The sequence below is a fragment of the Acipenser ruthenus genome, chromosome 1 (assembly GCF_902713425.1).
Source record: "Acipenser ruthenus chromosome 1, fAciRut3.2 maternal haplotype, whole genome shotgun sequence".
Taxonomy (NCBI): Eukaryota; Metazoa; Chordata; class Actinopteri; order Acipenseriformes; family Acipenseridae; genus Acipenser; species Acipenser ruthenus.
The window spans coordinates 24,685,228-24,712,480 of record NC_081189.1 but is presented as its reverse complement, the minus strand read 5'-3'; the positions used below and the strand labels follow the sequence as shown (position 1 = coordinate 24,712,480).

The following is a 27,253-nucleotide window of genomic DNA, read 5'->3' as shown; positions in this document are numbered from 1 at the left end:
TAATAATAATAATAATAATAATAATAATAATAATGGTAGCATTTCTTAGTGTTTTGCCAAATGTATTGAGGAGGAAAGGGGCGTGTTTGTAGAATGGGCAACTCCTTGGGCTATACAGAATAATATTATATTACCTAAAGCAATATTTGTCCATGTCGAATAATCTATTCCCTTAGTCGGTTTGTATCCTATACATAAGGGCTTGTGATTTAGATTTACAGCTTTTTACATGTACTATTCTACTTCAATAAAATATACCGACACTCCTATATATATATATATATATATATATATATATATATATAAAGGGTATACCACTATATATTAAAGTGAGGTTTGAAAAGGTGGTGACTGTTTATTTAAGGTGATAAAATGGTCCATCAGCAGTAATCTCCATCGATATGTGCCACAAGGAGATGAAGGATGAGGGGACAAGCCACAATTAATTGCCGTATAGTTTTGTAGAAGAGAGTGGAGTGAGTGTGGATCAGGAATCGATCTTCTTCACCGGCCCCTATTCATCATGTCTACATGGTATACGGAGGTCTCTGGGGGACAGGGGACTGCTTTATCTACACACAATATTCTCTCACTCATATTTCAAACAAATCGGAGTCATTTACAATACAACCACAGTGTCTGTAGAAGACATGCTAATACTATCACCTTTTAGACACCGAATCGAGTCGAGTTTATTGGAATGACGTGTTGTAGTCTATGGTGATTAACATGCAGTGATATACACTATTGGGCTGGCATACAGAGCAACGTGGATAATGTAGCAGGTAGTATAGTGACCAGCTTTCTATTGTATAAACGGGGATAGAAATGGTGTTCAAGTAACCACACACCCCTGTGTGATTACCATCACGGTTTAATGATTTCGTATATTGTAAATTATTATCTAAAAAAAAAAAAAAAACTAGAATGCATGCAAAGTTTTTCAAATCCTCCATTTTAAACCACAACTTTAATGATGGAAGTTGTATTGTGCTATTTTACTTACTCCAAGCAAAGCAGATGTTCTGCAATTAAATTGGAATTATTAATTTGACCGCATACTTATTGTATGGAAAAAAGAAAAAAAATCAAGTTACAAAATATACTACCAAAATTTGGTACACTATTGAAAATGTGAAAAGGCCATTTTATTATTTTGGACAGAACTGTGTTCACATGGGTTGACAACTGCTTAGGGGCAAAACAGCCTCGTAGTTGACCTTCTATCTCTGGTCACTCCTGTCTGTATTTGTTTGCATCTGTCAGTGACATTTCGTCAGCAACATGTATTATTATTATTATTATTATTATTATTATTATTATTATTATTATTATTATTATTATTATTATATATTCACAGTAGCTTTGTCCTACAAATTGAACGTTTTTTCAACTCTAGAAGGCTGATGAGATGACAATGTATTGATTGGCTTAAGTTGCATTGTAAGTTAAGCTTTCTTTCTTGTGCATTTTGAAATTCTGTGCTGAATTTTGTAAATTAAGTCTCCTAACTAGTTTGGTTACCTAAAAAGATGCGCCATTTACATAAACGAATACATCATTTTGTCTAGTGCAGAATACAATTTTAATGCTGCAAAAGTTGCGCGTCGCCTGTTAATTTCTAGATACATAATCCTTTTCAAGTTTCCTATTATTATTATTATTATTATTATTATTATTATTATTATTATTATTATTATTATTATTATTATTATTATACATTTTTAATTAAGTTATACAATAAATTAATCGGTTCTAAATGTTTTTGCATATGCGTAGTTCTTTCCTTTTTCAGATGCTTTGTTAAACAAAATGTAAAATGTAGAAACAGAATTTTAAAAAGATTTACACAGTTAAGAGTGAGACGACGTTCGCCTTTCTCCACATTCATGAACTTTTTCAAGAAATGGTTTATGAATTCCTCGAGGAAATTTACATTAGGCATAGCCCAACGAGGTTACAACGCGTTTGTGCACCAACCCATAGGCCTATACAGTTCTCATTAGTTCAGTGATTTTGTAAGTTTTATACATTTTCAAATAATTTGATGAATGAATTTTCAATAATCTCCTTCACTAATCCACAATTTCACTATAAATGAAACGTTGGTTTGCGGTGTTCAGTGTAAATATGGTTTTCTTCCGTTTTAGTAATTTGTACAGCCTAGTCACCGCATATACAGTCCAGTCTCATTACACAAAACAAAATATTTTAATGACCTCAAAAATGAATAAAATATAAATGAAAAGATTACAATAAGCTGTTCTGCAAAATTCGAACACGCACATATACCGTTTGGCAAACAAGCCGTATTGAAATTTAATTAAAAACAGTGCACATCTCTGCAAGGGGTTGTCCCTTATCAACCTTACATTTCGGGCACTACAGTAAAACCATTTCCAAAACCCTTTTCATTATCACCTTCGATCAAAAAGGTGTATGTACAGCCCCTAATTTTATGAAAAATATACATTATGTATTGTTTTAAAGTCTATATTTTAGTTGATAATTGTTTCTTTTTGGACCTATAAAAGTGGCTTGTTTGAATGATCGCATATCTAAATTAAAAACGTAATTATCTACAGGTTAATGATTATTTAATGTCATGAGTTAATACTGCCACTCAATTAATAAAATAATAATAATAATAATAATAATAATAATAATAATAATAATAATAATAATAATATTTTGGAAATTAGTAGTCTCCTTCAGATTTTTTCTGTATACAGTGCATCTAAGAAACAGCCACAGTATACAAAAACTACTGAATCAATTTCAAAAGTTTCTGCCTGATCTCATCCTGTCTGTTTCCATCCCAGGTTGTGACATGTGTGTTGATAACCGGAATGGTGAGTGTCCCATGCACGGCCCCCTGCACTCATTGCGGCGACTGGTAGGAACAAGCAGTTCAGCTGCCACTGTTCCCCCACCAGAGATCCCAGAGTGGCTGCGGGATCTTCCCAGAGAAGTGTGCCTCTGCACCAGCACCGTGCCAGGACTCGGATATGGAATCTGTGCGGCACAGAGGATCCCGCAGGGCACATGGATTGGTCCCTTTCAGGGAGTTCCACTGCTGCTGGACAAACCCCAACCTGGAGTTGGGAGGAACTCGCGTCACATGTGGGAGGTAGGTCTCTGAGATCTATTTCTTTAGCAAAGGATGAAGTATTCCAACTGTATCAGTGCATGACATCATTAGTAACCCTGTGCCTCAGCAACAAACACTGCTGGCTAAAGGGATGCAGCTTGAAACCCCCCTGGAAGCTGAAGTTTGAGAGAATGGCAATTGAAATCACTTCAGATATACAACAATTTGTTCAAGGACTGTTTTAAAAAAGGGAAGAGGTTCCTTAGCTCGTATTAGATCCCTAATTGAAATAGTTTTATCCCCCTTTTTTCATGCAGTATCACTTTAGAGAAGTGATGTCATGTTGATTGTATCTGTTTGTGAATTCATATTTAGAGTTACTCACAACAACCACTATTGTGTATGCAAAAGCTTACTTTTTTGCCTAATATCCTTCCCCAGAAAATATACAAATAGAAAAGAAAAAATGGTGTCAAATCTATGTACTTGTAAGAATAAATGGGCGGTTCATTCTCTTCTTTAAGCTCGAGTCGTTGACCACTTTGTATTGCTGCTGTGGGGAAAAAAAACACAACCAAAGAACAATGAAACTTGGCAGGTGGAAGAACCAAATATTGAAAAACAAGCTTCTATAGCAGACACCTTTAAGAGTTACTGTATTAACTGCTTAATCTGGGAATCATTAGTCTCAAAGAATGGTTCATTTCCGAGAGCATTAAACAGTAGAACGCAGCATTTTCACAGGGGCGCACAACAATGACCTTCCAATTCTTTTTCCCAGAGCCGCGATGCAACGAGACTGACCTGCATTATAACAATCCACTAAATAATGTATATCTAATTCAGTTTAGCGTTCAGATATCTGTTTATATGCAACTTTAAAAAGAAAATGTTGAAGATGTTATTAAGGTGATTTTTATATTTTTATGGAGAATTTTAGAACAGTTCTGTAACACATTATATTATTTTAAACTGATAAGTACTGTCCATACACAAATCCATAAATAAAGTCTTTATATGTTTAAAACTTTTTTTCAGATGTTTAGAACTCTCTTAGCATTTCAATTTGAACCCACAGTCACACAAACAATCACACCTTGTTCTCCAGGAGAGCCTCTTGCTTGCTGTTTGCTTTGGATGTAATCTGTATACTTCACTTTACATCATCTTCAAGTGTATCAGATGCTATTCCACAACCTCACATCATGTCTTGACACCTGTGGGTGTTCATGGGAAATGATAAACTGTCCAGGCCCGAGGCCTTAATAATTCTTTTTATTTGGCATGAGCCAGTGTGGAGGTGACATGTTTAGCATTGGTTCACTGATTCAAAAAGCCACACAATTAGTCATTTAAGTTATTTCATGGCCCATTTCATCTCAGATCCCAAGGTTTGTTGTGTAAGAAAGCATGTACAAGACAGCAACAGTTCTATTTTTGAAAAGGATCATAGCAAGTATGATCAGCTAAACATATTCTTTTTGGCAGCATTAACATTTTTCTTCCAACAATAGCAAAAAGTGTTAAAGATTTCTGGTATTTTTCAAATTGAAGTAATGGCAGCAATCATCCTGTAATGGTTCTTTAAAGAAAACAGAAACTTTCTCAGCAATTAAGTGCTGTTGGTATCACAGAGATAGAGATCGTTTATCCATTAAAGTGCCTGCTAATAAAGTTTCACAAAAAAAGCCTGCATGAGCATAACACAAATGAAAATATTATCTTTGTTATTAATGAACTCTTTCCCTCAGGGATAAATTAATCTGGCTGCTCAAGGTTTTCCCCGTTTTCTGCTTAACGTCAGATCATAATAAGACTAGACTGGAGGAATGTACACAGTGTACATGAAAATTCAGTGGGAACAATTGCAAATGACATGTTATAACAGTTTAAAAACATACATATACATATATTATGTACAGCAGATATCAGAAAATGTAACCGTGTAGCTAATGTTATCTAGCTAGTTAATGCTGAGCTAATTGTTACCTTCTCATTAAACCCCTTAAATGCTCAATTACCCATCTTTAGAATTCGGTTCTACAGACAAGTGTACCGTTTCAAAGAAGCTGTGGACAACTGTACTTTACCCTTAGAATTCTCTTCTGAAAATGCAACAGGTGTGCGTGTCTTTGGAGCTCTCTGAGAAACTGCCAACAAGTAAAGCTCATCCTTAAAGTTCAGCTGTAAGGAACTGCTGACAGATCCTTAGAATTCTCTTCATAATTTTTGTTTTTCACCTTAAATTTCAGCACAGAGAAACTGTTAACAAATATACCTGCCCTTTGAATTCTCTGGTGATAAACCATTGACAAGTATACCTGCCTTTGGAACCCTAACATGAGAAATCACTGACAATCACACATGTACTTAGAATTCTGCCTTGAGAAATGGTTTGTCTTTGGTCTCCTCTTGTGTTTCTTCCCTTCACAGAATGTTAGTTGTTGGCATATGCTCATGGAAAAAAACAATGTTACGGTAAAGGTAACAGGAAAACAAAATCAGGCATTTTACATAGTTTGTTTTTGGAAATAAGAACATAAGAACATAAGAAAGTTTACAAACGAGAGAAGGCCATTCAGCCCATCTTGCTCGTTTGGTTGTTAGTAGCTTATTGGTCCCAGAATCTCATCAAGCAGCTTCTTGAAGGATCCCAGGGTGTCGGCTACAACAACATTACTGGGGAGAAACCTCACAATTCTCTGTGTTAAAAAGTACCTCCTATTTTCTGTTCTGAATGCCCCTTTATCTAATCTCCATTTGTGACCCCTGGTCCTTGTTTCTTTTTTCAGGTCAAAAAAGTCCCCTGGGTCTACATTGTCTATACCTTTTAGGATTTTGAATGCTTGAATCAGATCACCGCATAGTCTTCTTTGTTCAAGACTGAATAGATTCAATTCTTTTAGCCTGTCTGCATACGACATGCCTTTTAAATCCAGGATAATTTTGGTTGCTCTTCTTTGCACTCTTTTTAGAGCAGCAATATCCTTTTTGTAACGAGGTGACCAGAACTGAACACAATATTCTAGGTGAGGTCTTACTTATACATTGTAAAGTTTTAACATTACTTCCCTTGATTTAAATTCAACACTTCTCACAATATATCCGAGCATCTTGTTGGCCTTTTTTATAGCTTCCCCACATTGTCTAGATGAAGACATTTCTGAGTCAACATAAACTCTTAGGTCTTTTTCATAGATTCCTTCTTCAATTTCAGTATCTCCCATATGATATTTATAATGCACATTTATATTGCCTGCGTGCAGTACTTTACACTTTTCTCTATTAAATGTCATTTGCCATGTGTCTGCCCAGTTCTGAATGCTGTCTAGATCATTTTGAATGACCTTTGCTGCTGCAACAGTGTTTGCCACGCCTCCTATTTTTGTGTCGTCTGCAAATTTAACAAGTTTGCTTACTATACTAGAATCTAAATCATTAATGTAGATTAGGAATAGCAGAGGGCCTAATACTGATCCCTGAGGTACTCCACTGGTTACCTCGCTCCATTTTGAGGTTTCTCCTCTAATCCGTTCTTTCTGTTTTCTACTGATAAAACAACTCTTGCAGTCTGATCAGTGTAATAAAACATGCAGGTGCCAGTTTTTAAGACTGCTGTTCTACTTCTTAACTTATTACCTAAATGCCAAATATGTGAGCTGTTGGGATTTTATAGAGGTAATAATGTGTTACACTATTGATATGCTCCAAACTAATATCCAGTCCTGGCCCACTAAAACAGCTTCAGTCAGGCCTAAGAAATATTATTAATGTGAGAGATTTATTTGTATTATACATGAAAATAATTGGCAACAAAGAAATTTGTTTTGTATTTAAATTTAAGTTGTGCAATATAATGGTGACAAAAAAGCCAGGGCATGGGGCTCCCGAGTGGCGCATCCAGTAAAAGCACTCACTGGAGTGTAGGATGCGCTCTATAGCCTGGACGTCGCCGGTTCGAGTCCAGGCTATTCCACAGCCGACCGTCAACGGGAGCTCCCAGGGGCCAGCGCTCAATTGGCCGAGCGTCGTCCGGGGGGAGGGAGGGTTAGGTCGGCCAGGGTGTCCTCAGCTCACCGCGCACCAGTGACCCCTGTAGTCTGGCCGGGCGCCTGCGGGCTTGCCTGTAAGCTGCCCAGAGCTGCGTTGTCCTCCGACACTGTAGCTCTGAGGTGGCTGCACGGTGAGTCTGCAGAGTGTAAAGAAGCGGGTGGCTGACGACACACGCTTCGGAGGACAGCATGTGTTCATCTTCGCCCCTCCCGACTCAGCACAGGGTTGGTAGCAGTGAGCTGAGCCTAAAAATAACTGGGCATTTCAAATTGGGGAGAAAATAATAAAAACTAATTGGCAACGACTAAATTTAAAAAAAAAAAAAGCCAGGGCATGCCTAAATATATACATAGTCTGCCATTACCAACAAACACTTCAAGATGCCTTATCAAACATCGAAAGGGTCACTGTAGTCGCGATCCCCATGATAGCATGCAGCTCAAGGGGATACAATTATATTCATGCCATGGTTCGATTAAAGTTAAATTAAAGTTTCTCAGACCATCCATCATCTACTTTTTCTAGACTATTTGGCAGCTATTTTAAAGCATGTTGTGTATTTGAAATGCATGCCATGCTTATTACCCTTGGAATAAACCCGGGCTCCGTGGCATGTTCAGTCAGCTGTAAAACAAAATAGTTGTGCTTTTGTTTCCTGTTTCTTTAAGTTTTTTTTTTTTTCATGTGAGAATTTTTTTTTTCCCCCGTCTGACCTGGAATGAATTATTGTGTTTGTTTGTTGAGAGTGGTTGTTTTTAGCCTGACCCGAACATTTTATTACAGAGCTGACTTGTAAACTGTAAAGGCTTTAACCATTTCCTCATTAAAACTGCTAGCAGAAATCTTTTTATCTTTTTTTTTTATTTTTTACAGTTACTGTATGTCTTTGCAAACTGTCTGTAGTGCTGCCAACACATTTTTTGCAGGTTGTCAGACATCCTTATTGTGGGTTATTGTACTTGACATCATCAACATGCTGAAGGGTGAAAGATAAATGACTCAGATGGACAGATGTCCACCCCTGCCTCATCTCTCTCATTTGTACAGCCCATGTACACAGTGTAATGTGCAAAGAAATTCCTTTAATCACTTACCTTCTCTGTCAGTTGACCAAACAATGGGAATGTAAAGATGCATTTCATTATCATAATAACCCAGATTGGTCTCTTTTTCAACTTTAACTATATATTATAACTTTAGATGGCTGGCTTTCTGTAGATCATTCTTTTAAGAGAAGACAATTTGCTCTTAAACTGTAATTCTCTGCAGATTATTATTTATTTTAATTCTGAAGGAAAGTAGTTCTCAGAATCCCTTATTAACTGTTAATTTTTTCATTTTGTTTCTGCTTTCTATAGCTTTCTATAGAAACCATGCAACCACAAACCACTACAATGATACATTATTATAGGAGGGCACAACACCTTGTTTACAATAGAGTGTTTCTCACATAAAGTTGAACTCCTGATGAGAAATAATTAAGGGGTGAAGAGACTTGGCTCAAAAGGATAACTGTGGCTTTAAGCTGACACCCTGGGATCCTTCAAGAAACTGCTTGATGAGATTCTGGGATCAATAAGCTACTAACAACCAAACGATGGGCTGAATGGCCTCCTCTCGTTTGTAAACTTTCTTATGTTCTTATGTTCTTATGTTCTTAGCTCAGGTTTCAAATTAAAGTTATACCAATACGTTTTATTTTATTGATTTGTGTATTTTTTAGATAAGACATAGTCTGGAATGTTTAGTAATAATATTACATTCAGCAGTAGTTTTAAACTAAATACCTTACTTGTAATTCTATCAGTGCTTTTTTCCCCAGCTTGAATCGCCTGTATAGGTGTAGTGGTTTATCCTGTACGAGCCATGGTGTAGCTGACACAGCAGTAAATATTTAGCATATCTTAGTTCTGTAGAAGTCTATGCCAGCATAATTTGTACATCACTTTTAAGTGTTTCGTTAGATAAGTTACAGAATTCCATTATCCAAATTGTTGCACATGTGTGACAGAGGTTGACCTTTAGTCATGTCAATCCTTTTGGCGTATTCCTCAGGCTCCAGTCTAATGGCTCAAAGTCTGATTTACTCACTGTAATAAGGGCAGAGGGTCAAGCAATTGTCAGCCAGCCTGTACATACTCTCCTCAGAGCCTGGCTGTTAACACAAAGCTTTTCAAAGTGAATTTACAACCACCATCTCTGACAGGGGCCAATCAGTACACCATAAATGTCAGGTTAGTGAGATTGAGCAGTAAGTAAAGCACTGACAAGACACTATTGGCTGGAATCAATTGCTGAAGGTTTGACTAAGAGTTGCAATCTCTCGGTACCAGTAATAGGAAAAGTAAACATGAAGGCAAGAAACCCCCTGGCTGTAATTTACATTTATTCGCACCGGTGTCTAAATGTAGGTTCACTTAAGCTTTACCTGTCATTGAAAAGCATTGTAAATCCAACTTCCACGGACTACCAAATGGTTTACTTTCATTGTGTAACAAACAACTTCACGAAGGATAAACACACACACACACACACAAGTTTGCATGACGACAACACTTCAATATATATTATTTATGTGCTGTTTGCTAAAAGCTAATCCCACGTATAACATATATTGAAAATTACAACACAAGAAACTGAGCAAATACTTTTTTTTGTAAAACATGGTTGCTATCAGAAATGAGATAGAAGGAGAATCTCAGGGATGAAAGATGGTTATTTGTACAGGCTTCTGATATACAGCATTTGGTTCTCCACCCCAGGGTGGTCGTCTTGTCATGGTTGTTCAGGGCTTTCTAATCAGCTGGATTTACAGCCTGGCATTCTTTGGTTTTGTCTACAGAAGTAAGAAATACATCCTTGATAAAGGATATGTAATCTGTCAGAGAAGTGCTTCCTCAACATACAGTAAACTAGGTGTACTATTCAGCGTTGCTGCCAGACAGGCAGTATGATTACTGTGTGGAATCCATCACTTTGCCTTTTGCACTGATTTCAGATGGCTGCTTTTGAACGTTAAACAGAGCATTTCATTGATTGCTGGTGCAGTCTCATCAACAGGGGGAATTTGCTCCAATCTTTAAGGTTTGCCATTCTTTTGCCTCGATTAAAAACTGAGAAGCTATATTATGTACTTCTTTTTGTGACCATAACACAGGTCCTGTAAACTATATCTGGCATCTCACTGCATCTGGAGTTCCCCATGCCAGCACTCTCAAACACTGTCTAAGGCAACCAGTGATTGCTTTTTAATTGAACATATTGTTTTAATTCATTATGGATCCTTCTTCTTTTAAAAAAATATAAACTACACTAGATACAGTTTACCAATGTGCTTTAACAGTTTGCATCACTGCTGCCACCACCAGGATGCTACTGGAATGTAAATATGTGTGTGATATATCCTGATTTGAATTGCATAAATAAATGTCTTGGTCTTTATGTAAAAGCACAATGTGCCAGTCAGGCTTGCCACCCTTAAAGGAGCAATGTACATATTGTATTCACTAGGGCAGATACACAAAACATTAACTTGTGCTTCATTTAAAGGGTTTTAAGCTGCTGTTGATTATTAAATAAGGTTTGGTATTCAAGAAAGCGTACAAACCCTCCTCAATATAAAAGAAAAACGAACTAAAAAAGCATTTCCAGGGTTCATTGTTTCATTATGTGTTGTTTTGGGAGTGTTTTTATCAGTGTTTAGTAGTAAATCAAAAAATATATTTTTACTCCATTTTCTATCTGTTCCTAATTTTAGGGTGAAACTTTTTTTTTTGTATCTGTTTGCAACCATGCACTGCATATTAGAAGACTCCACAAGCTTTATGGTACCCTTTTTTATTTTAAATGTTGAAGCATTACACTGTCATAGGAAAACAAATACATTGGCACGACCCTGCAGTTCTGAAAAGGAAATTCCTGGATTCTTCTTTAAACAAAAAAAAAACGGTCTGATTTTTAAACATATTCCGATTTACTTCAATGCACTTGATGCTGATGAAGTGCAACAGAAATGCTGGACAGTGTTATAGGGTTAATAACCCCATGCAGCGAAGGCAGCGTGTCCACTGGGTGTTCGGATGCTCCGATATCCATGACCTTTAGTTTCATTTAAGGTTGACCACCCATATCATTCTGTGCAGTGACAGCCAGGACAACAACTCATTTAGCTTTTAGGACATCAGCAGTAAGTAAGGGGATCCATTAAAATGCTGTATGCAAGGATTTATAAATTAGGCAATTTCCTTGATTATTGCAATCATTTACAAAATTGATCGTTTCAGTGTGGTATAGACAGATTTCAGCAATGGCAATTGACAGGGTTCACCTCCAATATACAATGTCCCTCCATGATAAAGTAGGATGCCGTTCTACAAAAGGTTGTTTAGCTTTCGCAGACATCTCAAGGTCAGGTATGCTTAGAAATTAATAATAAAAAGGCAGGTTATTGATATGACAGCTGGGACTCGTGAGAGGCAAGCCACTCTGCATAGTCAGTTTGAAAAGATTTTTTTCAGCCACACTATAATTTGTTTCCTGGTGACTGGAAGATTTGTTTTAGCCAGCACTTTATCTTCTCATTGTGATTAATATTGAAAGGTAAATAATTTCAGCAAATCACAGTGGTAAATATTTATTTGATTAGAGATGCAGACTCAATAATATGCTTTTAAAGTCCTAACTTACAAACTGACAGTTGGTAACTTGCTTTTGTTAATTATTTAGCAAATTATATAAAAGGGGCATTGTATGCACATAATTTAATTAGGAGCAGCGAGTGTCAATTGTTTTAACCATAACATAGCTTCGAACCAGTGGTATTGAGTTTCAGTTGAGACAAAAGGCAACGGTATAAATCTTGTTTGAGGGTAAACTATCATGCTGTACATAACTCCGCTGTGTGTTCCATTATTAAAAGCTACTGTAGTAAATGTGTATGTTGTAGTAATAAAGATGGCACTTTACCATTTAATTTTTGTATTATTCATGAACTAAGAGGCTTTACTTCAGTAACTCACCATGGGTTCAGTGCTACCATGTAGGGTTAGGGTTATGTTTTTTTAAATGTATACTTTATATAGGATGTGTGTGTGTACTGTATAATATCATACATAAAAAGCATTTCACATTAAGACTTTCAAACAATTATTTAAATAAATTGTGGCATACTATACTGTAAACTATTTATAAAAATTCGGCTTCATAATAATATCTGTATTTAGTCATAATGTGTTACTTACATTTGTGCATTAACTCAACATTTTTACTGGAAAATCTGAATAAAAAGAAATAGAAACTTAAAGACAAGACAGGAGTTTAGCGCTCCAGCAGCTAGTTTAGCTTGTTTTTATTCCGTTTTTTTTCCAGCTTTTCATAGCAGTCTTTTAAAATAAAGTAAAATACTATCCAGATCTCCTCCTGTCACTATGGTTAACTCGAGTGATAAATTACATCTGATATTTACAGAATCTGTAAAAATACAAGCCATTATGTGTTTGTTTACATATTGACAGGATGATGTACAGTTCTGGAGTCAAGGGTGGTGTGATCTGTTATGGTTTTCCTGTCAGAGAAACTAAAAAAACTATTTAAATGTTTTTTTATAGAGTATTAACACAGGGACTTGCTTAGACTGAAGCAGTCCTAGTTCTAAATTGTCTTGATAGTGTTTCTTGGGTGTTTTGCAATATATTACGTCTTCAAGAGGCCAGGGAAAGAGAGCCAATACAGTTACTGGAGACCGTTTAGTCAAATTGGCCGTTTCAGTGGTTCACTGAATGCATGAGTAACCTCCTGACCTGCCACTCTGATAAGTGTACAGTTATAATTAAATTAGTGCTGTTTTCTTTCTGGATAGTTTCTACTGTAATAATATGTGGAGAACCGTGTCTTGTAAGAATGTTTAATTGAACGGATTTCTGTTTTTCTAAGTCCTATCTTCAAGTTTTTTGACATTAAGTAGGTTATGTGGTTACTTTTTCGACACGTGAGGGTAATTTGACCCCTCTAGGGTTTTACATTATCATTCAAATCTGAATAAAATAAAATAAAAACATTGCAGGCAACGTGGTTTTTGTGGTTACATTAAAAAAAAAAATATAGGCTCGACAAAGCATTATCATGCTAGTAAACACGTGGTTTTTATGCTTGAGATTGTGAGTAGGATTCCCAGCTTGACTTGCTGTGTGAAATCCAGTATATCCTGTAGACCTGATCCACACACTTTATGCTTCAAAGCATGCTGGGGGGTGGGACAGTGACTGCTTGCAAGACCTGAGCGCCACACAGAACCTGGAAGATACTGTAGAGGTGGCGCTTTGTGTCAAACTGTAGCATTGGACAAATTATCCTTGGCAAAGTTGTATTAAAGAATATCAGGACCAGGGCTGGGTGATGCCCTTAGAGAAACTTGCAAGCACAGTACTGGCTAGCTGTGTCATAGCAATTATGACCTACTGGAACTGTAAAGGTGGGAAGGCCAGGACAATATGGTCATGACTATAAAAACACAATACCAGCTTTGTGTAGAAACATACAGAGTTATTTTTAGGAGTTATTTATAGGATTTTTTTTTGGTTTTTAACTGGGTCAGTAAATCCCCATTTAGGGGAAACTCCAGCAAGATTATTATTGAGTTAAAGAGCTATGTTTTTTAGACTTGCAGCTATTTGGATCATTGAAATAGACCCCATTATCACAAATACCTGTTTCTTCTGTTTTTGATTATATGTTGAATTGGGGATTATTTATTTTCTGTTAATATTATTTAATAGGATACGAAAGTATGATATGTGTTTGTTTTTTTTTTGATTGCATGAAATTCGAGTCCATGGACTCAGAATCACTGATGGTTGGTGTATATAACATGCTTGCTTAAAGAATAGTTAATTAATAGCATTGATTAGGAATGTCATAGTCTTTGAAGAATGTCGTTTTATGAGTCTCTGTAATGGATACAGTGACAATGGGTTCTCTATTTATGTGTATATATATATATATATATATATATATATATATATATATATATATATATATATATATATATATATATATTCATTCTGTTTTAACATTTGTTCTCAATTTTAAAATTCATTCATAAAGGTCAGACAAAGTTCAGGTTTCTATGATGAACTGTAGCTATTTTCTTTGGAAAACTGGCCTGGATAAAGCTATGGTTAGGACATATTATATGTGTTAAGTAATATGATACTTTTCTATATTAATACCATATTTTATTACATTCACGTTCATAAGTATTTTGCTTTGAGCATCAAAAGGACAACCACATGCTTTTCTGTCATCAGAAACATTAAAAAAGGTCTATGTTTTCTGACCCCAAGAATTATTAAGAGATTTTAATATATCTTATTTTGGCTTAATACTCTTTTGTTATTCACTTAAAATAATCTCTGTTTTCATTACAAATGCTTAGCAGATAAATGCTTATCTGACATTTGTTTTATGGCAGAATTTAAATTTGATCTCATATCATTTACTATGGTGCTACTGCTGAAAACTTAGCTACAGTATTGATACATACTGTTTTACCAATTTAATTAAACAAGTTGACTATCTCCTACACTGCTAGACAGTTTGAGGAATACAGTCCATATTCATCACGCTTAGAAGTATTTTGTAATGAGATGTGTACTAGGAGGCTGTGTTTAAATATTCCTAGGCAGTAATGCTTTTGTCTGCTACAGTTGTAGTACTATAACCAAGTAACTGCTCCACATATACGAGTGTTGTTTTACATTCTAAAATCTGTAAACTGACAAACATGTGGATCCTGTTTAGAAATGTTATTTTTTGGATGTCATTTACTCAATACATTTCTTTTTTTCCCATGGTAAGTGTGTTTGGTACTCATTTCCTGCAATGCTTCGTAATGTTCTTTGTTACTGAGTTGCATACAGTTGTCACGATCACACACACAATTCTATGAACTGTAATGCACTTTGAGTTAGGTAATATCAGTGCAGTGAGCTCTTGATCTTATGGCTTAAAGAAATGTCGTTCACTTATACAATAACATCTCCATCCCCAGAGGAACTATTTCTGCTAGTTTGGTGCATTTGAGTACAGCAGTTTAATCACGAAAGCAATTATATTCTGTGTTGACCAGTATTTAGGAGTTAGCTTTTACCCTTTTTTATTAACAGCCCATCATTTAACACTTCCTTGGTTCAGCTCCTTTGAATACCTTTTTTTTCTATCAGGATGTATAAAGGACTTTTATGTTAGATGATATATAAAATATGAATAGAATATTATTGAAAATTAACGTTTTTACACTTCAGTGTTCACGCTGAGCACAGTTTGATTTATGTATTCTTAACAGTCTTCTTGTTATGTTTGAGCTAAATATCTTTTATTAGAAACAAAACTATACACAGTATAACAATTAAGTGTTAATGCACAGAAAAATCATATCTACTCATGAGCATGTGGTAAATTCTTGAATAGCAGTAATTGCTATGGCTGCAGAATAGTGCAGAGTAGTGGTTAGGGCTCTGGACTCTTGACCAGAGGGTCGTGGGTTCAATCCCAGGTGGGGGACACTGCTGCTGTACCCTTGAGCAAGATACTTTACCTAGATTACTCCAGTAAAAACCCAACTGTATAAATGGGTAATTGTATGTAAAAATAATGTGATATCTTGTAACAATTGTAAGTCACCCTGGATAAGGGCGTCTGCTAAGAAATAAATAATAATAGTGTTAATATCATTTGAATGCAGTATAACAAACAGCTGTATAGCATTTCTGCCTATATGTCAATAAACTGCATTTAGAAACAACACAGGTAGGTGACAATCTATTCCTATTTTGTGTAATGTCTTCCTTTACTAGCCTATTTACAGGAGCTATGTGTAATAAAGACATTTCAACATAGTACAGTATATACTTCAATGCTGATACGGAAACAAGATCCAGATGAACCGAATAGAACCGGTTCACAGCTTGAATATTGCTCTGAAAAAAGTCACTGTTCTTTGATCTTCATAGAGAATAAATTTGATTGGGCCAGCAAATAATGGATGCTGTTGCTATGAAGACAGTGAGAGACAGGACAGGAGCAAAAAAAAAAAAAAAAAGCTGGCATCGAGCCAGTAAACTGAAAAATGGCAAACATGTCACATTTAGCAGCTGGGTGCAGAAATATTTCTCTCTAATTCAGGAGGATAGGATTTTTTTCACAGCAGGGTACTCTCGAAAGAGTACAACATCAAAGAGGGTGGGACCCACCAGTCAAACAGCGTCTGGCTCCGCAGCAGAGCAAAATGAATGAACTGTCAGGACTTTTTTTCCAGTGGATACGTTTTTTCCAAGTGAAAAGTAAAAGGTTCAGTGGCTTGTTCTAATCACAGACCAAGTCCTGATAATGAAAAGCTGATTCCCCCAACGTCTCCCTCTGATCAGCTGCCGTGACATGTCTGAAGAAGACCACAGATTGATTGATGGTCCACTTTCTAGTGATGGCCCCTGCCGCCCTTGGAGATAAGTGAGATATTGACGGAGAACAAGAGACACCTCCACCCACTAGGTGCTTGTGTGCTCCTGTTGCTAATATCTTATCCAACGACATAGCCCTGCAAAAAGTTGTTATCGCTCAAGGAATGTGTAGGATAATTTTGTAATCAGTATTTACAGGGTTAATTTTAATGGACAGTCTTTTTTAGAACTATTTAGGTCTTTAAATTGTTATTACTACAAATAGAACGCAGATTGAATGTGTTTAAAATGCTACATTAAAGATCAGGATCAATGTAGCTGGCAGCAGTGTGGAGTAGTGGTTAGGGCTCTGGACTCTTGACCGGAGGGTCGTGGGTTCAAATCCCGGTGGGGACACTGCTGCTGTACCCTTGAGCAAGGTACTTTACCTAGATTGCTCCAGTAAAAAAAAAAAAAATCCAACTGTATAAATGGGTAATTGTATGTAAAAATAATGTGATATCTTGTAACAATTGTAAGTCGCCCTGGATAAGGGTGTCTGCTAAGAAATAAATAATAATAATAATGTATCTCATACCACTGGGGTGCATGGGAACCAGGAATGTTTACTGTAATGTAAGAACAAATAAGTAGATCTTACTTGGGTTAAATGATTTGGTAACTGTTTAAAGATATGTCTACAAATTCATATAAATTCCCATTGAATTACACATGAGTAATAATGGAATACCTTATGTTTTCCAATGAGATGGCCACAAGTTTAAAATGAACGAAAGTACTGTGGACCACCATAGTAATAACAGCTATTTTAAATGAATTTGTGGCCATTATCTGCAAGTTTAACAAATCATTTAATGTTTATAACAATTCAACATGACATCTTTATGTCATGAGTTGATTGAAAGACATGTTCAAGTAAAAGTTTAATGTTGCTAGTAAAGTAAATGCCTGCCATGCTTTCTGAGCAGCAGCTACTCATGAGAGTTTTGAGCCAGTTTCAGGTGTGACTTGATTAGCACAGGCTGGATTTGTATCCCGTACACATGACGGTGAACAATGTGTGGAAGTCATTAAGGGTTTCCCCTCCCCTCCTAGGTTACTGAAAGTGTAAAAGGAAACAGCTGCTCATCAGCAGGTGGTTCATGAATATACCAACAATGTCCAGGTTGGTAGTAAAAAAAAAAAAAAAAAACTGTTTAAATATTTAAATAGCTTTCAAAATACAAAACAATACCAGTTTTAAAGTCAAATTATTTGATCTAATGCCCTTAGCATTGTACGTAGTTGAATTATTATATAACCCATAAATAAAATGATGGTGCATTATAAGGGATTTTTCTGGTTAAATAACTCAAATTAAAAATGAATGTTTTTGTTTTCTTTTAGGTCCCTATGTCAACAGTATCATAGTATTTACATATCTACTTGAGTTCTGTCTTGGATTGCCTTGCACTATGGAAATGACAATACATTGCTTACATTCTTACGATTGTAACTTTGAAAGAGACTGTACAAGCCTCAGATATATGCCTTTCCTTTAGTGTTACATGATTAACTAAATATTCGTTTTTAGCACAATTGTCCACCACTCCAAATCATGTTAACAATGTGTTGTATTCAAATAGATGAGCATATTGATATTGGTTCTAGGCCCTTATAATTGAATATAGAAGACCTCTTTTGGTCAGAGCCCTTGATTATACAAAGTCTGGAGGTCAGAATCCATATGTAGGGGCTCCTGAGTGGTGCATCCGGTAAAGGCGCTCTGTGTGGAGAGCAGAATGCACCCTATAGCCTGGACATCGCCGCTTCGAGTCCAGGCTATTCCACTGTCGACCGCAGACGGGAGCTCCCAGGGGGCGGCACACAACTGGCCGAGCGCCGCCCTGGGGGTGGGGAGGGCTTAGGTCGGCCAGGGTGGCCTGTAGTCTGTTCGGGCGCCTGCGGGTCTGCCTGTAAGCTGCCCAGAGCTGCGTTGTCCTCCGACACTGTAGGTCTGAGGTGGCTGCATGGTGGGTCTGCAGTGTGAAAAGAAGCGGTTGGCTGACGGCACATGCTTCAGAGGACAGCGTGCGTTCGTCTTCGCCCTCCCGAGTCAGCGCGGGGGTGGTAGCGGTGAGCTGAGCCTAAAAATAATTGGCTATTCTAAATTGGGAGAAAATGATAAAAAAAGGGAGCTATTGGTCGACTACTACATTTAAAAATAAATAAATAAATAATCCATATGGATGTTTACTGTATATAAAATTGAATGGCATAATTGCTCAGGACCCCAGTGAAGGTGAGAGGAAGGGGAGAAGTGATAAGGATACAACATTGTAACTGCTTTAACAGATTGCATTGTACTGTAAAAATGACACCTAATCCCTAGCATACAGGAAAGCAAACATTGTTTTATATATATATATATATATATATATATATATATATATATATATATATATATATATATATATATATATATATATATATATTGTATTAAGTATAAATAGGAAAAGAAAACATTTAATAGTAAAAGTGAGAGAAAGTCCTTAATATACAATAAGTTTTAAAAAGACATTGGCGGAGTTTACATGTGTGTTCTAATTTAACTCGAGACAGTTTGCACGCGCCAAAGAAGAAATGACTCTATCCCTCTTGCGATTTACATGGGCTCAGTGTATTTTACTTGACAAGAGCAGCTGTCAACCCGACGTCATGCAAATGAAGGGGAAAGGAAGGAGCTCATATGCAAATTAGCCATGCGCACAGTTCTCGTGCTGTTTCGCATGGAAATGACAGAAAAGGTGTTTACATGTGCAGAGAACATTAACACGAGATCATCTCATCACGAAATCCATGGTTGTGTGCCATGTGACATCTTGTTTTAATTAAACTGTTTAAAGGCGCAGTGTTAAATTGGTGTAATAAAGCTGTGGTTTGTAAATGCCTTGTGTCTGATCGTTTAATACTTTTTTTTACTGATCTTACCCAAATTGTTTTTCACGTCATTGGTGGGGTAGCCTGTCGTTAGCAGTAAATATAATTTAAAATACTTTATCTCCCGTTTCATTAAGATACAATTTGATAATTAACTTGGAGGTGTATAAAATGCAGCTGTCCAACCCAGGTATTGCAGCTCACCATGGCTGAAAACCGGCAGAGACAAAGGGTTATAGAGATCTGTGCCAGACACCTTCCACGTATGCTCCCAAGGCTGTCTGGATTGGAAGCAGTGGACGTTTTCATGTGAAATGCGGGTTTCCATGTGAAAATTGGTGTCAATTTCCTGTGTTTCATGGTCAGGGGTAAATGAGATTTGTACCCTATCCCTCTCTGTGGCTGTTTTTTTCGACCACAAACCTTTCGACCACAAACCTTCAATAACAACACATATAAACTCAGCCATTGTATTAATTCTCAACAAAATAATGCTATGTTAATTGAGAAACATATTATTTGGTATAGAGCAACTAATAAATGGACTGTTACAGAGATTCACAACCTGTATTCTGGGGGTCATGGGTAAATCCCAGGTGGCATCCTAAAATAGGTAACTGCATCTACCCATTTCAACACACCAAATCTCAACCTGCTTCTCTACACAAGCTTAAGAATGAAGCTATTACTGTTAAATATAACCACAGGCTGCCAGAATGTGATTTTCTTCCACAACATCTTTTTTTTGTTAGTGAAATGTTTCATTAATTAAATATGTTTCCTCATAACATATCTCTACCCACACCCTGTTAAGACTATGCTGAAGATATATACCCATAAGACAAATGATGGGTCCAGTACAAGTCATGCCACCACTGTCAGTCTGGCTGTCTTTTCAGTTTCTTTAAAAACAGTGTAAACCATTGCTCTCTATATTTTGCACGAGACTGTGAAATCATACAAATCAATTAAGTATTTGTTAATCAATAAGGACCCTATGTCATTCATTTACAGCTAGTTTCACAAACCCCAAATGTTACCATACTGTAGGTACATTGTTATCTAACAATAGGTAAGGTAGTCCAAGATTAGTGCTAATCAGGGTCTGTGAAAACCGTAATTAATTTTCTCAATTAATATCACTGTGTAACAATTTTTTATTTTTTTTGGTTCCTGGGTAGTAAGTGTTATTTCCTAATTGCTTATGCCTCAAAAGTATAGAAAATGGCTATTATTCCCCACAAACTTTGCTTTTGTGACCAGGACAGTGATATTTTGAAATTTACCTATTTCCAATGAGAAAACGGGCGAATTTGTGTCTTTTCGTTCACATAAAGTCAGAAAAAAACAACACGTGAATCCAAATTAACATGTATTTATACTAAAGTAATACAAAAATGACTACAAAAGATTTAGAAGTGAGTAGTTTTTCGAGATTTACGATTATACTGTAAATCACTTTCACGAATCAGCCCCCAAATGTAGTCTCCCATCATGTTCTCGTTATACTGTCCTTGGTAGCGGCGTTCAAAGTCCAGTATATCCTGGTGGAAGCGCTCGCCTTGCTCCTCCGAGTACGCTCCCATGTTCTCCTTGAATTTATCAAGATGAGGATCAAGGATATGGACTTTGAGGGACATCCTACAGCCCATTGTGCCGTAGTTCTTCACCAGAGTCTCAACCAGCTCCACATAGTTTTCGGCCTTGTTATTGCCCAGGAAGACCCAAACCACTGCGACAAAGCTGTTCTAAGCCGCTTTCTCCTTACTAGTGAGCTTCTTGGGGAATTCATTGCACTCCAGGATCTTCTTTATCTGTGGTCCGACGAAGACACCGGCTTTGACCTTTGCCTCAGACAGCTTAGGGAAGAAGTCTTGAAGGTACTTGAAGGCTGCCGACTCCTTATCTAGAGCTCTGACAAATTGTTTCATAAGGCCCAATTTGATGTGCAGTGGTGGCATCAGCACCTTCCGGGGGTCCCAGCCGTACTCATCATACTTCAAGGCGTCCAGCAAGGTCTTGATGCTGTTGTAATCCTCTTTGAGGTGCACCGAGTGAGCCAGGGGAAGAGACGGGTACTTGTTACAATTATGGAGCAGCACGGCTTTGAGGCTCCTGGATGAGCTGTCAATGAAGGACAGTATAACGAGAACATGATGGGAGACTACATTTGGGGGCTGATTTGTGAAAGTGATTTACAGTATAATCGTAAATCTCGAAAAACTACTCACTTCTAAATCTTTTGTAGTCATTTTTGTATTACTTTAGTATAAATACATGTTAATTTGGATTCATATGTTGTTTTTTCCTGACTTTATGTGAACGAAAAGACACAAATTTGCCCGTTTTCTCATTGGAAATAGGTAAATTTCAAAATATCACTGTCCTGGTCACAAAAGCAAAGTTTGTGGGGAATAATAGCCATTTTCTATACTTTTGAGACATAAGCAATTAGGAAATAACACTTACTAGCCAGGAACAAAAATTGTGTTACATAGTGTATCCACTGTTAAGAACCCCAAAATTCAAAATAAAAATACAGAAACCTATACTTTTCAGTTTTGTATAAAAGAAAAGGCCTCTCCCCGAATAAGCTTTCTTCCTTTTCTGTTCTGCTCAAGATGTTTCAGGTGTTGGCAGCTATCACCCAGAAGCTTCCTAACTGTTTTCATTTGTGTTATTTCCTCCTTTCTTTTATTTTATAAAGTTTTTTCACAGCATTGATGAAAGACTCTCAGCGTGTGTAATCACCAGCTCTAAATCACAAGATGCCATGTTTTCATGCCTAATAACACGAAATGCTGATTTTGAATCTGTTTTATTTTTTACAATTGTTCCGTGGCTACCCGCTAATCAAGTTGAAAGAGTATTTCTCCCACACTCTTTGCTGTGTCAGGCCCGCGAACAAAGCGATATTAATGCATTTAAGCTGTTTATGTAGATTCTTTTGTGGTTTAAACATTTAGAATTATTTGGCACTGACATTCTAGGTGCAACATCTACACTCTCAGTGAAATTATAAGTGTAGTTGCTGCTAATAGGCTCCAATAGGGATGTGACTTATAATATTGAAAGTATAGTATCTGATCCCCAATAACCTTTTCCCTTTAGATCTGTCTTCTTATGCCTGTCAAAGTTCTACAGCTATACCTATATCAATATCAAATTAAGGCAATGAAGAAAAGAAAAATAACACCATACAAATAAAAACTAGACTTTAAAAAAATTTAAAAAAACAAAAAAACAATTGGGACACGATTGGACAATTGGAAGACACTTGTTGAGTTGCGATTGTGATGATCTCTTTCTGTAGAAAAATGCTTAATTTACAATCTGTGTTCTTCCTGAAGGCAGTGACAAATCACAAGGCCATAAATTTCACGACGGGCAGCTTAGAGACACAGATGCAGCAGTGAGAATGATTGCTGATGATTCCGTCTAACTACTTGACCTTTTGAACTGTTTTGCAGATATATGACCAGGAAGGGACATTACAGCACTTTATCGATGGGAGCGAACCCAGCAAGTCTAGCTGGATGAGGTACATCCGCTGTGCAAGGCACTGTGGGGAACAGAACATGATGGTGGTTCAATACAGGTAGGGTATTGTTTTTGGATGGCCTACTTCGCCCACTAGTGGTTCACAGCATGTCAAAAGCTGAACAGCACTGCACAGAGAATCCTTTGTGAAGAGGAAGTCCCATTAAGATCATGTGGGTGAAAACTCAAACTTAGTCCAAGTACAAACTCAAGAAATCTCTCACTCAAGAAATATCTCAAGCCAAGCACAATGATCAGAGACAGCATGAGATAATTTAGTCACACAGTACCTCCACCATGGTCAGTCTACAATGTAATTGTTTCTGTCATTGATAATTATACAAGAATAACACATTTGAAAACCTCAATGTGTATACAAATAGGTCATTCAAGCTCATAGACCAGCAAGGGGTTACTTGTCCTCTTAAGTAAATGATTTGCATCATAAGAACATAAGAACATAAGAAAGTTTACAAACGAGAGGAGGCCATTCAGCCCATCTTGCTCGTTTGGTTGTTAGTAGCTTATTGATCCCAGAATCTGATCAAGCAGTTTCTTGAAGGATCCCAGGGTGTCAGCTTCAACAACATTACTGGGGAGTTGGTTCCAGACCCTCACAATTCTCTGTGTAAAAAAGTGCCTCCTATTTTCTGTTCTGAATGCCCCTTTATTGTAGCTCCATTTGTGACCCCTGGTCTTTGTTTCTTTTTTCAGGTCAAAAAAGTCCCCTGGGTCGACATTGTCTATACTTTTTAGGATTTTGAATGCTTGAATCAGATCGCCGCGTAGTCTTCTTTGTTCAAGACTGAATAGATTAAATTCTTTTAGCCTGTCTGCATACAACATGCCTTTTAAATCCAGGATAATTCTGGTCGCTCTTCTTTGCACTCTTTCAAGAGCAGCAATATCCTTTGCCATGCGTCTGCCCAGTTCTGAATGCTGTCTAGATCATTTTGAATTACCTTTGCTGCTGCAACAGTGTTTGCCACTCCTCCTATTTTTGTGTCGTCTGCAAATTTAACAAGTTTGCTTACTATACCAGAATCTAAATCATTAATGTAGATTAGGAATAGCAGAGGACCTAATACTGATCCCTGTGGTACACCACTGGTTACGTCACTCCATTTTGAGGTTTCTCCTCTAATCAGTACTTTCTGTTTTCTACATGTTAACCACTCCCTAATCCATGTGCATGCATTTCTTTGAATCCCTACTGCATTCAGTTTGAGAATTAATCTTTTATGCGGGACTTTGAAATAAAAATCAATCAATTAAAAGTGTGATTCCTATTAAACACCCCTTCATTAAAAATAAGGGTAAGAGAAAACACAGCAAACCCACCCCAGGTGTTGCCCTGTCAGCAACTGCTGGTTAGCTGGTGACCAGCAAAGAGTTGAGAAAAGTATTTACTGGCCAGGTATATAAAATCTCAGACAAGGTTTACAGCAATTGCATTACTTAGGAGAGTGGACAGCAAACAGCTGTCTTTTTATACAGGAGAGACATTTTAATGGACCTTTTTTTCTCAGACCAGTTTACAGTAAGTACCTCCTGAACCTGCCGCTAGTCTTCTGAACCTGCACAGCCCCAGCTGTGACCAGCATACACCAGTGCTAGTCATTGCTGGTTGTTCCATCAGATTTCCATTTTACTGCATCCATTGTCTGTAAATATGGTTTGATTTTTTTTCTGTGGTATAATATTGTTGACACGATTTTGCATAAATGGAAGTATATAACAGCAACCATAAGGCAGGGACTATAATACATTGTCATTATTCATAAGATCCCTTCAATAACGACCTTCTTTTCTGTTTAATGTGGCAGATATGTTTTCAATACTAAAAGAACTTTATTAAAAAGCAACATAGATGTGATCTCCAAAAGGGAAATTCCAAAACCTCTATCCAATTTTTTGAGCGCCCATATATAAGCAAACACAAAATGTGGACATTAACGTGCCAGAGACATCTACACTGTGCATAGATGTCCTCCTCACTTGGAGTCAGCTGGTTTGAATTCCATATGTTATGATTTGCAGTATCTAAATGGAATTCTCTTCAAAGAACTTTATGATTGATTGACCCTTAGCTGAACGTTTTGTTTTTATTTTGGGGCTGACAATAATGTTCATTGGCATGTGCTCTGCTTCAACTGTGTTGGGACGCCATGCAGTTATCTTTATGAGTCATCCAACCACAATACTAAATACATGTCAGCGAGGGAAATATAATCTGAAATGCAAAAAAAAAACGCTTTGATGTACTTCAGCACACAGAGATTTGTGCGAGTTTTGGAACCGACTGCCTGCTTGTAAGGAACGGTGTACTCTTACACTTATTTCACCCTTTTTCAAAGCCGCTGAGACCACCCATTGCTTAAAAACAGCCCTGCTCTTTCAGCAGCAAGCCGAGTCATTTAGTCTTAGTACATTTATTTGTGTGCAGCAGTGTTTATGTTAAGTGAAGCCAAACTGAGAGATGAAATGTTACAAGGATAGTGTACAAAGTATACCCGTTTTTTTCCCAGGTTGCAAGACGTGTGTGATTTATAGGCCTGACATTGTTTGATTTTTATGTCGTGGTGGAAAGAATTAATAAAATTCACAGGCTTCAGCAATTCTTGTGAGAACAAAGCAGAGTTTTTGTCAGATATTCATAGAATTTTTACATTTATTTATTTTATTTTATTTTATTTTAAAGCCAGCAGAAGCAAATACAAAAAGCATTCTGCTTAGCTAGCAGTGTCTGGGCGATACAACATGGTAGCTTGTGTAAAAAACAAGAAGATAAATGAAATTTTTGCAGCTGTAAGTAAAATATTGAGATTCTGCAGTTTTGTATTGATCTTTATGATCCTGTTGCCAGGGGCCACTTTGCGGTGACAAAATATGTTGACAAGTGCATATCTCACTGCCATGAAAAATGTTTCCAAGGATTCTCCTTATGTCTGCAGTGTTAAATAAAAAACAAATTGCATTGGTGCTGGCCATTTTTCTTGGTAAAACTTCAGTTTAAGGCCTGCAGCTTGTCTTCTTGACCTGCAGTCTGAACTCAAGAGAAATCTTATGTGGTTCTTCACTGTAATTATGCCACATTTATTTTGTTTTCTGTAGACCAAGGAAAATATTTATAGTTTTTTCCAGTTATATCATTTTGTCATTTGTGAGATTTGCAACAGTTAGTTTGCTCACTGTTTCCCAGTCTTACCTAATACCAAGTAGCAGGATAAATAATATTGAATTAATCCTAGTGTCATCATAATATATAACATCTACAGTACATATACACAGTACGTAAATCTCATTGTGATAAGGGCTTCTGTGAGCCTTTCACCAGAAAACAACTCTGCTCAGTGTATTGTACAGCTAGGGGAGGTGATAGGGTGCTGTTAGAGCTGCAGTAGGGCTTGGTGCTCAGGTGTCAGGAAAACATTACAAATAATTAAAATGTTCACTCTACTATACAATATTGCAATTTCCAATTGTAATCAAATTAGTATTGCTTTACTCCACTGTAACACTACACCACCCCTCATACAGTTTTAAAAAGGACATTTTTTACTGTAACAATAATCATCCCATTACTTACTCATGTGAAAAGGACTGAGGCTGCTAACAATTAGCTTTCTTAAACACAGTGGGGTTCTGGAACAGCAAAGCACACACACATAAGGTCGACACATCTGAGTACTACAATCCCAAATGCATGCTGGTCATTTTTTATGCTATGTATTTATTGTACTTAAATAAGCTGATACTTCAGGAACAGAAAATGAAGTAAGATATGACCATAAAGATATCAAAGCCATACCCGTTAACTCTGTTTTTCTCTGTGCAGATCATGTATATTCTACAGAGCGTGCATGGACATCCCCCGTGGGACAGAGTTGCTGGTATGGTACAATGACAGCTACACATCCTTCTTTGGAATCCCGCTGCAGTGTATCGCACAAGATGAAAACTGTAAGAACTTATCTACTGTACGCTCTTTCTCTCTACCTGTATGTGCTTCCAACCTCAGGCTCCTGTGTTAAGAACGGGTACCGTTAACTTTGGAATTGGAACTTGTTGAATCCAATTCTTTCTAATGTATCTTAATCTCAAAACTGTTTTGAAATAATATTATGAATGCCCTGATGCTCTGAAAGAATTCTATTCTATACAAACGCATTTTTCTATGTCAAGATAATTGTTA

General features: G+C 36.9%; 1 protein-coding gene across 2 annotated transcripts in view; it reads left to right on the top strand.

Moving 5' to 3' along the window:
• Positions 1-27,253, top strand: part of LOC117408833 (putative histone-lysine N-methyltransferase PRDM6) — a 45,117-nt gene that overhangs the window by 3,044 nt on the left and 14,820 nt on the right. For both annotated transcript variants that reach the window (XM_034014174.3, XM_034924686.2), the window contains exons 3-5: positions 2,823-3,130; positions 22,989-23,116; positions 26,897-27,021. In XM_034014174.3, the coding sequence (XP_033870065.1) occupies positions 2,823-3,130; positions 22,989-23,116; positions 26,897-27,021 (561 nt within the window). The remainder of the gene's footprint in view (positions 1-2,822; positions 3,131-22,988; positions 23,117-26,896; positions 27,022-27,253) is intronic.